The 13,426-nt window shown below is 34.2% G+C and overlaps 1 protein-coding gene across 1 annotated transcript in view; it reads right to left on the bottom strand.

Annotated features, from left to right (window-relative positions):
* Positions 1 to 12,431, bottom strand: part of LOC149781378 (delta-1-pyrroline-5-carboxylate dehydrogenase, mitochondrial-like) — a 91,439-nt gene extending 79,008 nt beyond the window's left edge. The window contains exon 1 of the mRNA XM_089935465.1: positions 12,064 to 12,431. Coding sequence (XP_089791591.1) covers positions 12,064 to 12,104 — 41 coding nt within the window. The 5' untranslated portion in view covers positions 12,105 to 12,431. The remainder of the gene's footprint in view (positions 1 to 12,063) is intronic.
* Positions 12,432 to 13,426: the final 995 nt, after the last annotated feature.

Raw genomic sequence — 13,426 nt, forward strand, 5'->3', positions numbered from 1 at the left:
TGTACATGCCATAATTCTTTTCTATTTAGTAAAATATCCATAGACTAAAATTTATTTTATAAGCCTAGACAAACAAAATGATGAGCACCAATTTATAACTGACAAGGAATAGCACTTAAAATTAACTAGATGACATGGTAACTGAGACCACATAATTAGTGTACATTATTGCTGCAAGTAGGTATTTTTTGTACAGAGAAACTCTTTCAATGGTCCCAAGAAAGTAAGTATTAATATTGTTACCGTATATACTCGTGTATAAGCCGAATAATTTAAGAAAAAATAAAGGCCTGGAAGAAGAGGGGTTGGCTTATCTGCGGGCAAATGTCAAAACTTAACTGTTTTTAGGTCTTTTTGTTGACTACTGTAATGGCTGTAAATCTTGGGACACAAAACAATATTTCTTTCTGTGTCCTAAGACATAGGCTTGTAAAAAAAGAGTAACTTTCAGTGACCCAACAATTATTAAACTGTTATACAGTACTAAGATTGATTTTGTTTTTATTTTGCATGTGCAGATTTTCTGATTTCTCCAACACCAAGTTAAATAAAGGTAAATACAGACTTCATAATTTGCTGGCCAGTTGAGTTTACCAGAGAGACCAGGCTGAACTACAATGTACAGTACTTACACAATGCAAAGCGTGCATAGCGTCACTTAAATCGTTACTTATTCCCAAACATATTAGATGCAGATTTTGCTTTATTCATTGTTTCAACCAGATTGTATTCTTCCAGATAACATTTCAGCTAGTCCTTAATAGCTTTTTCATTTATGTTGAATCACGCACTCACGAGTTACTCATTTTTAATGATATAAGTGACTCTACAAATTGAGGTAATATTTCTAATAAGGTATGCACGTTTAATTGTACAAGGCACATAACCATCATAATTTACATATTCATGAAGAGTGGTAATAATAAAGGCTAAAATTCTCATATAGATCAACTAAGATCAACATCAATAAATTTTAGTTTTGTGTTTTAGTTTAACAAACATCATAACTTTCCACACATTGGAAAGCTTGATGTTTCGGCGTCTCCTATGTTGATAGTTGGCGAATTTCTTTCATTTTGCGACAGAAGTACAGGCCAGCTAATCATTAAAACACTGAAACTGCTTTAGATTAGAGGGAATTTTGACCGGTAACTATACAAGTATATTGATGTGTAATTGCCTTTTATTCCTTAATATTAGCACGATTACATGATGGTTTTGTAAAACGGGGTCAAAGGCATACCTACAAACTTTTCAAAAGCCAAGTAGGGAGACTGAATTAAAAAAAAGAGATTGGGCCCTAAAATCGGGAGGTTTTTCATGGCATTTTTAAAGCCTTGTTTTCACTAAATATTGATCGATCTTCCTGGTCCAATATGCGTGAATTTTGCAAAAAGACTCGTTTCTCCCTGTGATGTGCCCTTTTTTTCAGATTCTGGTCAGCTGTGGTCAAACTGCACATTAGCTAAAGATTAGTCTTAAATAAACAAGCAAGAAAGCCAGCGCAACTAATTAAAAGTTAATCCTTATCCATGCAACTATTTTGGGAAAATGATTTGCCCTCTACTGTAATTTAAAGAAACCACGTTCTACATTATTGTGTGTTATGGAAGCACCAGCCATTGATTGGCAAATAAAGGATTCCCAATTTTGTTGAACTAAAGGTACCAAAATAGCCAGCCACATGGTACCATACATGTGGCAACTATTTTCCCCTCTTTGTGTATCTGACCATATTCACTTATTGTCAACTCATAAAGCATTTAGTATTGTTTATTATAAAACATGTATTCTGAATTAGTTTTTTGAGGACACATTTGCTGCGTGGTATGTATTTTCATTCCTTCTTATAATCTAATGATGATATTATCACTGGTGAATATACGGTATAAAAATGCCAGGTGTTCGCGCATGTAGGTTTCTCACGTGGGAATGGTGCTATAGCAGATGGAGTTACAGCATTCATGGTGATGTTGTTGTTGTTGTTGTTGTTGTGGGGTTTAACGCCATTTTTCAGCACACGATAGGCTATGCATGGCGGCCAGTATTAATGGTGGAGGAAGAACCCAGGAAAACCCTGGGAAGAACCACCGACCCTCGAGAAGCTACTACATTCATAGTGATCATTCTTGGGATTGAAATTGTGGACGATTTTATTGTTGTGGTTTACATTATTGTTCTGGTTTATTTTTTGATTTTATATTATTGTAGGGGAAAAAAACCCATTAATTTACATGAATAATGTTTAAACTTAACATTCTATTTAGTGAAGAAGCGAATTTTTTATAGTAATTATTTCATCAGAACAATAATTTATAGGTGATACAACAGAACATGTAGGAGTTTTCTTGTTTTAGAAGAAATGAAAATTAAAGACATAATGTAATAATCGGGAGGGCCCCGAGTGGCCGAGTGGTCTAAAGCGCTCTCCGTTAAGGATCACTGCCATTTCACCTCTGTCTGCACTGGTTCGAATTTCGGATTCAGCCAGTGTGGGTATGTGAGAAAGCTTGCCGGTAGCTTCTCGCAGGTCGGTGGTTCTATTCATGGTTTTCCCAGGTTCTTCCTCCACCATTAATACTGGCCGCCATGTATAGCCTATCGTGTGCTGAAAAATGGCGTTAAACCCTACAACAACAACAACAATAATCGGGAGTTCTCTGCAAAAATTGGAAGATATCATGAAATCGTGAGGTAGGAGTGGAGCACCCCCAAAACCAAAAATCGCATGAAAGTTAACTACTTACATCAAAGCAAGCTACAACTCAGTTTTTATGGTATTAGCGTAGAACCGTATTGGTTGTTCATTGTGTTGTCATATTGGGATTACATTTTAATTAGTTTCGGTATTTACAATTTCAAAGCAATGTAAAACGTAGTTACCAGTGCACTGATGTACAATGTCCATTGCAATAATGCATAAACAAACAATAATCAAGTCAAAGGGGAGAGGTAGTGTTACAGCAACTCGCGAATGCTAAATTCTTGTCACCATTCAATCAAATTATACACAAATCTAAATTAGGCAGAAACAATAAGAAAACAGAAAATTAAATAAATTACTTTTCAAACAAGTATATACCATTTCTTTTTAATAATCACTGCATGCCAACCTTGACATAAGTATACATGTAATTTTTTTTAAAATATAGCTTTGCCTAAATAAATGCATTTAGAACTTAACTTATGCATCTTGAAATGTCTCAGAGTTGTAGGTCGGCTTACGCGGGTCATGCACTTTTTAATGTTTATACCTGTTCAGTTTGAGGGTTGGCTTATACGCGACTATATACGGTACCTAGATATAATTATTCACACAACTGAAAATTTGTGTGAAAGAAATTATAAACAATACAGAAATTAACAATTTGAATATTCATTAATTACTTGATCACAGATGAAATAATTACAGTGTAATCCTAATTAATTAATTTTTTATGCACTCAGTATAATGGGTTCAGATTCTATTCTCAAGTAGCCCTCTATGATCCCATAACACATTAATTTTTCCCATTATGAGGTGTGATTATTATAGAGCTTGGACTTATCATCAGGTAACTATGGTATGTTGGGAAAAGTTTCAACTTTTAACATAGGTAATACTATCTTTTGTACTGCAGACTTGGTTATATCATTGTTCAAGCTGTTTTTAGTAACTACCTACTGTTAACATTTAGCATGTCCCTGACCTTCAAGATTGGTGTCTACTATACTAAGCAAAACAACTGTCTTATTCATGTGTCAACAACTACAATGCAATTAAAAATACCACCTAAGCCAAATTATTCAGCAGAAAGGTTAAACAGAAAATTTGTGATCTTGATGGTTACTCAATCCACACCCTAGTAAATAAGACTAGGTCAAAACAGCTGCCAACAAAAGGTGTTAGTACCTTAATATATTGATTGTAACCAACTGGCAATTGTTTAGAACATATACATGTAGCTGGTATATCTATAAGACTGAGATACAAACATGTGGCCTTTAAACTTTGATGTTTACTTGGTATATTTAAAAGCCGAGATACAACCATATGGCCTTTATATTTTTACCTTTATTTGGTATATTTAAAGGCTAAGCATGTGAGCTTTAGATTCTGAACTTTTAGTTGGTTTATTTAAAGACCGAGATAAACCTGAAAATGAAATGTTTCATAAAAGGAGTTTTCAGTGGACCTATCCCCTACAGCTTGTGGGGTGTAGAACTGGCTGAATGAGTCCTCCCACAATATTCAGTGGACCTAGCCCCTGGGGCTTGGGATGTAGAAAAGGCTCAATGGGTCCTCCTGGTTGTCAAAAGAGGTGACAAATGGAGGCAGGAATTGCAGTGGTTAGTGTGCCAGACTTACAACTGAATGGTGTAGGTTTGAATCCGTAACCATCAAATCAGCCTGAGTCAGTTGTCATGGTGTGCCCATGGCTCTTGACTTGGAATGCAATGTCACTAAATAACCAACTTGTGTTGATGAGCACAACACAAATGTGGCCTCCTGTAATGATTGCCTCCCTAAAACAACTTACCGGTGGTACTTCCATTTTCAATCAAGTACTAATTTATCCTTCTCTTCACTAAATATAAAGCATACATTTACCTGCTCTGAACGGTCACCTCCCTAATACAGCTAAACATTGTTCCTAACCTACAGCTGGTAAGGACAAATTGCCATGTATAGGAAGGAATACAAAGAATTGGAAGGAATAACATGTATAGTTTCGTCTCATATGAGCAGATGTTATTTATCAATTAATTATAATAACATGTATATTTGGGTCTCATATGAGCAGATGTGATTTATGTTTAATTCTGAAAAGTTTTTCGAAAATTAAACATGTTGAATGCATGTATGTCAACCCAAGTATTTTCATGTATGACTAATTAACAATAAGGCAAAAGAATTAAACTTCTCTCAATATTGATTCTATTATCCATTAATAATCCATATAACAAACATAAGAAAACTGAATCTTTTTTAATATTTTAAATACAATACTGTTTTATCTCTTAATTACTGGTAATATAATGGGACAGAATATGAAATAGTTACCTTAACATGTACTAATTTTAGATTCCACAGAAAGTACACATTTTAATATAACACATGTAGGTAATTTAAAGACAAATTAGGACACATGTTACAGTAGTATTTGAAGCAGTGACTGTGCAAGGTCAATCAATCTACAAAATATGCAAGGTCAGTCAGTCTACAGACTGTGCAAGGTCAATCAATCTACAGACTACTGTGCAAAGTCAATCAGTCTACACTGTGCAAGGTCAATCAATCTACAGACTACTGTGCAAGGTCAATCAATCTACAAACTGTGCAAGGTCACTCAGTCTACAGACTAATGTGCAAGGTCAATCAGTCTACAGACTATACAAGGTCAATCAATCTACTAATTGTGAAAAGGACAGGAATGAATCCATAGATAATTATTTGGAATGTGACAGAACCTGTCATCCAACATTTATTTAGAGAAAAAGAGACAGAGAGCAATATCATGGTTTGACACTGAATTTTATTTCAGGTGAGGTACAAATCTCTTCTAACTTTCTATGAGATAAGTGACAACATAAATTACTATATTACCAAACAATGTAAAAAACACTATGGTCAAAACTTGAGACCTGTCTTAAAAATACAGTACCATTAAGCTCATTATTATGTATACAGTGGAGCCTCGTTAATCTGGACTACGTTTATCCGAAAACCTCGCTATCCAGACATAATTCAGCGGGAATGGAATTCCTAAACGTTAATTTGCTCCGTTAATCAAGAAATCCAAGTTCCAGATCCAGAAATCAAAATCGGGGACCAAAGTGTAAAATTACTTTAAAACTTGTATCAATAATCCAGAAATAATCTGTCCAAAAATAAGAAAAATAGAAAAATCGTATATGAAAATACAGTCAGTCGGATAATACAGATTCACCTACGCAAATTTGGAGGTGTGCCAATGTATCAATCTCTGATTGTTAAAATTCTAGTGGTATGTTAAAGTTATCCATTAATCACGTGATCATGTGTGTGGAAAAACTAGCTAGCGTGACCATGTTGTAATCAGCGATTGTATAAACAATGTCTGTTTAAGCTAGTCGCCGACGGGGGTGTTAATAATTAAATAATCACACTGGGATCAAATTGTCCATGCTTTTGTCCACGCCGCCATCACCAATGAAATGCTCATTGCCAAGGCAAAGATACTCGGAGACCAACTCGGCATCACTGACTTTGCCTATTCTTGTGGTTGGCTACAAAATTCCAAGAATCGGCAGGGCATCAAAGGCAAATTGTATGAGGGAGAAGCAGAGAGTGTTGACATGAACAAAGTGTTCATTGTCTAAATTTATATTTACTGTACATGTATGTACAATCGCATGTTATAATAATATGAAATAAAAACACATCAGTAGAAGTATTCATTAATTTATTTCAACCATTACTGAATATACAGTACAATTACAGCTAGCATACATGTACATGTATACAGTGTGATGACATCGTAAAATAAAAATGTGCATGATTCAATTATCCGGAAAGCTTGTTAATCCGGACATATTCACTGGGAACGAATGTGTCTGGATTAACAAGGCTCCACTGTATTTAATTTAATTGTTTGTTAGTAAGGTTTTTAATTTTTTAATTTCATTACATGTTATTGTATTGTAACATTGTACGCTGGACTTGAACTTCTTCAAAATTGAGTTCATTTCTTTTTAACCCAAACTGACCTTTTTTAAATTCTGTGTAAACAACTAATACATAGCTAAATTATTCTCTGTGTGCATGTGATTAAAATCAGAATTATTATTAATAGAAGCAAATATGTTTATTTGGGTTTAGGTCTAGGTTTTGGAATTGCCTAAGTGAATTTTACATAATCCTGGTTATGGTTTGTATTTTGTAAAAAACAGGATCATTCTAGAAGGTTATTTTCTATTAGGTAATGTTTTTTTATTTATAGAATATGCTAATTGTCACCTGAGGTCAAATAGAGAACTATATAATCTTGTAACTGACAGGATTTTTTTCAGTTGTGCTTTAAGACTTAGCACTTTTAAGCTGTATTATATCTTGTGTTAAGTATTTTATTTTGGGGCTGGAAAATTTATTTCTTCAAATTATTGAATTCAAGTGATTATTTTCTCTGGAAATACAAAAGTGCTCTGATAAAATTCTTGGATAGACACATTACTGAAATTGATAGTGAATTCAAACCTGGAATTATATTACAGTGATTCAACAAAAGACTGCTGACACATCAACACTTTATAAGCTACCACAAACACATCAAAAGAACCATTACCCAAAGGTTAAAAGGTGGCAGGGGGGATATATTAAAAACCACAAGACATATGACAGATTCCATCTAGGCATTAGAGTGTCAGACAACCCCGCTATAACATGGTAGTTGGGAGCCATAGAACATGACCATGTTATAGACCGAACCATGTTATAAGCAACCAGGTTAGTTAGCTTCAGAAAATGATGCATGTACTCTAAAAAAGAATTGCGTGGGGGGTAGGTAATAAATGCGGACAGTAAAATATGTGCTTCACTGGCACAGTTACCATCTTAAAACGATGCACATTAAATGGGAAATACACCTGTAGTGAAAACAGAGAAAGCATATACAATATTTTACTTTATTTAGAGAACCACGGATTGGTACATATACGTGTATACTGTTTATACATGTAATTGTATAGCATGAATAGTATCAACACCGTAACTCACCTGCAAATCTCATCACATATACTGAATTCACAATACAAGTAATTCCATCGAAAATATGCAAACATACAGAATTTAAATATTCAATAATTTTGTCACAGGTCATATAGGTCTGAATTCAGTGGATAAATATAGCACAATCATGTAACGAATGATGAGGCACGTTTTCTTTTCAGTACATCCCAAGTCAGTAAAAGTTAGTTTGCGTTTTAAGCCACCACTGGTAGCGTTCATAAGCATAAACTTCTTCCCTGCAAAAGGAAACTTTCATGGACCAGTAGACATGTTCCAGTCACGTTGGAAAATTATAAAAAATTCATCAGATTCCATTGCTTTTATTTAAGTTTCATACTGACTTCCTCTGAAGAAAAGGTTCAGAGCCAGCAAGGAGGGCTCTCAGTGCCTCCTACATGACAGGACTGTCTAGTCACTATTGTTATGACTTTATGGTCTTTAAGCAACAGAGAAGAGCTAAATACAATAAGTTTTGTAAAGTTCAACAAATAATGTATTTCCCTAGTATACAAATATAAGTATAGAGTTCAAAATGAATTCTTGGTGTTCCAAATGAATTCTAATCTTGAATGTGCTGACTTACCAATAGCCTAGAATAATTTTGATGTGTTAACAGTCTTGATGTCTCACAATAATATAATCTAAAATTTCTTGAAATGATTTCACAATAATTCCATAATATTGATTTAGTCGCAAATTATTGAGCACTTTGTTATGATTTCACAATAATTCCAAAATAATGATTTAGTCACAAATTACTGAGCACTTTGTATTTTCAATGAATAATTGAAATAAAAGATTCCTCTCAAATTAAATCTGAATGCAACTGAAGTTAAAGACAGGTTATTATCAGTAAATTGGATTTACATTTATTTGTGATGAAGTAATCAATGTACAAGTTTGGCAAGTTCTTATCTTCTCAGTTTTATTTTATGGCAGATTTTCCCTTGGTTTCCAATATTCTTGCACCAGTCTAAGTGAATGGGCTCATTTACATACCTGGGGTAATCACTTATGTATTTGGAGTTGTACTGTCAAAATTTGTTCAAACATTTTTAAAGGAAAATATGGATTAATTTAAGATTTTCTGAGGAATGATAATATGAATAGAAGCGTAACATTAGAGTGATACATGCTGTTGTCAAGGATGATCTAAAATTTTATGCTATGAAATAATCTTGATATCAGAACTCACTCTAATCAGAAGTTGCCTATGTTGTTATAATCTAGGACCATGACGGTCATAGACAAATTTTGGCTTCAGACCTGTTGGGCTTTCATCAATTCAATTTTGTTCTAAATAAAACATTACCATCCACAGTTAAATATCACCAATGGTAGTTTGTGTATGTACACAAGGAACATACTGACATACCTTTACCCAAAAAAAAAACAAAAATGGCAAAAATGAAACTATGATTCTGTCTTTGCATGAAAACACAGAAACATTATTATGAAAGTGTTCTTTACTGGCAAGTAAGGATGTAATGCAACCCAGTTTACCTAGACCACTTCCATACTGCATTTGATATATGTAATGATAGACAAAAACACTAAAGATATTGACCTTCCAGAAGAAATATTCATGAAAAATGATAATTTTCATTAGTAAAGAAATTATCCGGTCTTAGTAAAGGTAATTATTTTTTTAACTCCTGATATTTAAGTAAATGATGGAATTGGAGATTATATAATGAAACATCACGGTTCACCTCTGCTTGACAGCATGTGAGCTGTTTAAGATAAATTAATGAAATTAGGTACAAATATATTGTCACTACAATATGTGTTGCAGGTTGTAAATTTCATCACTGCTTTTGCATCCGTGCCAGATCTTGAAAACTGAAGAGCTAGGATAAAACATGGTGCATGATACTACATGTCTGCGGCATGATGCCCCAGTGCTAGACATCACTATAAACTGTCATATTGTAGACATCCTAGTGATCTGACTGAAAAATTGTTAAACCTATGTTAAAAATGGTACATTTATACGTGTATGATGCTATTTCATGGTACACTTACACACGTATTATGCTATTTCATTGTGGGGACCAAAGTGGCTGAGTGGTCTAAAGCATTCACCGTTACAGATCACTCACGTCTCACTTCTGTCTGCGTGGGTTTGAGTCTCGGGCTCATCCAATGTGGGTACATGAGAAAGCTTACCAGTAGCTTCTCATGGGTTGGCGGTTCTTTCTGGGGTTTTTCCAGGTTCTTCCTCCACCATTTAAACTGGCCACCATGGATAGCCTATCTTGTGCTGAAAAATGGCGTTAAACCCTACAACAACAACAACAACTATTTCATTGTAATGACATACATGTATTATGATGTTTCATTGTACACTTTTACATGTATTATGATATTTCACTGTACACTCATACATGTATTATGCTATTTTATGGTACACTTATGCATGTATTATACTATTTCATCATACACACATACATGTATTATGTTATTTCATGGTACACATTCAAGATTTATTCTTCAAAGTCAAGGTCACTTATCAGTTTTTACTTTGACATTACTGACCCAGGCCAATAATATCAGAAAATATTAAAAAGTGGCAGGGAATAATTTATTGGTTTATGGTAGTGTACAATCCCATTCCTTTAACTGCTATGTCTTAGGTGCATGCAGGAGACATTAGAGCTCTTGACCACCTAAATATGTTTAATGAATGTTAACCACCTTTTTGAAAAACCTTTATTCATTATCATAACAAGGGGAAAAAAATAATTTCAAAGTTCTGAAAATGCTCCTCCCCCTTCCCAGTCATCTCAATCATGTCATTTTTCATTTAGTTAAATACTGCTAATAGATTTTAAAAGTCCTATATTGATTCAAAAACATTCTATACATGCAAATAGGTTTCACCAATATGACCGTTCAGTGGATCTCATACCTTTTTCAGTGACCCAGTGACACCTGACACAAGTGCTTATTAACAATTTATATTAATCATGGTTATTCTAGGTCTATTCTACCAGTAGTTCTTGAACAAAAAAATTGGGAGAGGTGGCAATTTCACCTTTATTTTCCATTCCCGGGGAAGGTCAATTTAGGAGTGATTTAATGAAGAAATAACGGTATACCTTGGAAATGTTGGCACATATGTTACATTTTTGGTACTTGTTTTTGTCCACAATTGTGTGCCCTAAAATAGATCTTGTGCTTGTATATGTGATTTGAATTTTTAATGTAGCTTTTGCAATTTTTTTCAGTCATATTGCTTCGATGTCTAGAGTGTGGCAGTTAATAGTGAGGTCTAGCACTGGGGCTTCATGCCAGACATGTAGCATGATGCCCCAACCATTCACATTATTCTGACACCAGGCTGACCAGTCCTAACAATAACCTCTCAGTGCTGAGAGAGGAGAATTGATCTCGTATATGGTATATTTATGGTATGGATATGATAGTATACTCATAGGGTCTCAATTGTTTACTCCCTAATTAGGAGATAAGAATTTAAATTCAAAATTATTTCTTGTTCTGATTAATCAATTTGGTCAAGATATAACACTGCCTGTGAAATAACCAAAAGCATACAATATGATTTGTGTCATTGATATAATATGGGTAGAATTTTACCTCTGCAAGATATCTGGGTTTTTTTATATTTCATGCCTGCTGCAAAACAGCCAACAATTTTGCGATATTATGTTGACAGATTATTAACTAACCATCAATCATTCATATATACACATCTTTTCTTGCTATTTAAAAAGTAAATAGCACCAAAAATTTGGTGATAATGTTTTACATCATTTAATAACATGTTGCATATTTATTATCAACAAAAAAAATGTTTAATAACCCCCCAGAGAATAGATACCCTGTTCTTCCTTTCATCTCAACTGCTAAATCGGGTCCTCACATGCGTATCAATATGAAGTCAACCATAAATTCCGAATGGGATTAGATACCAATCTCTTTGTAATTATAATCCCAAGTAAAGGTACAAAATTACAGGTATGGGTACAAAATTACAGGTACATGTGCAAAATTACAGAAGCTTGTAGAAATTGCCAAGATCAATGTTAACTTGCATGCAAAGTTTCAAGGTACAGCATGAATTATCATGGGGTTTTTTGTCTTTTTTTAGTACAACTATTAACGCACAAAGAATAAAATAAATTATTTGTGCAGTGGAACATACATGCACTACGATATTACCTTTAGTATGCTGAATACAGGAGTAGAGATCTAATGGTAAATTACATTTACTGCACAGAGAGTGACAAACCCTACCAGATTACATCCATATACACGAGAGAGAGAGAGAGAAGACTAGAATAGTCACTTACCATTTGTTTGTCAAAAAATAAACAGTTCTTGTTAGAAACATGACGCCGGTCACTACCACTTTTAATTGCAGATGTCTAAGGCAGACAAATAGGTGAATGTCATTGAATCCAGCGTGGTAAACATGTATCTGGAGAAAGTTACTCTGCAGACTGCTACCCTCCTGCAGTGTAAAGTCTACCTGTGACCTTGACAATAACTGGCACACCCAGTTTTGTGTGTGTCGGTCACAAATCTATCCCAGTCTATCAAAGAAATAAAATCTACAGTTCCTATTGAATACAACTGTTAATATCCTGAATACAAGGATTACACACACACACTTGAGTCCGGCGAAAGTAAACAAGAGCAAAAATAGCATTCGGTAGGTGTGTCTGCGTCGACCAATCAGCTATTAGAACTTGAACAGAAACATTCGGAAATAACCGAAAGGAACATCACTCGGCCATTTCCGTCAGTTTGCGCAATGATATCGGAAGTAGTTCTACAAATATATTTCAATTTTATGTGTTTGTTGTTTCTTCTCTAATGAATTGCACAATGTATGTTACGACAGCAAAAACCATCTTGTTTCGAGTGTGACTTTCACTCCATTAATCAACATTATGCCATGTGGACATAGTACACAATTAATTTTACTATATGTTCTCTACATTTGTTTCTCAGTACTGACCTTTCCACTGTGTGACAATCAATGCAAATCATATGTTAGTCTAAAATACCTTCAAAGATGACTTCACGGTGAAGTTCTTGTCAAAGGTTGACCTGCTCTTTTTTTAGATCATTGACTCTCAACATAACAGCATGTAACCAGAACACGTATTTCACTTCCGGATCATCACCAAGGCCTTATTACTCACTGTGCACTGTCGCCAAAATACATACAGACAACAACACCCTGAGCTCATATTATCAAGAATAAACAGTTACCTTTAAATCCCTACCAAAACTGCATAAATAAAACTCTTCTATCACCATCAAAATGAGAGAGGAAAAAATGTTCTAAAAATAGACTAGAACTACATTCGTGGGTACTGAACTGGAAGTATTAATTGTGATGTAATTCCATGTGAACGAAAGTAGTTCGACAATGGCGACGATTTAAAGCATCGGATTCATTCACGATTAAATGTAAAACGCCGAGGTTATTCCGATTGTACAGTAATGTCAAAATGACCTAAACAAATGCGAATAATAATAATAATGAGGACTTTGTTTAGCGCCTAATCGTTAGAAGCACTAAGCGCTTTACAACATTAGACAACACATATAAGATAAAAAACATATAATGATATGATTACAAAAACAAACACCATGAAATTAGAAAACATTAAAAAAAAAAACATGCTGAGAATATTTAAGGTA

This window comes from Sinohyriopsis cumingii, chromosome 15, assembly GCF_028554795.1.
Source record: "Sinohyriopsis cumingii isolate HCF-2022 chromosome 15, ASM2855479v2, whole genome shotgun sequence".
In the NCBI taxonomy this organism is placed as follows: domain Eukaryota; kingdom Metazoa; phylum Mollusca; class Bivalvia; order Unionida; family Unionidae; genus Sinohyriopsis; species Sinohyriopsis cumingii.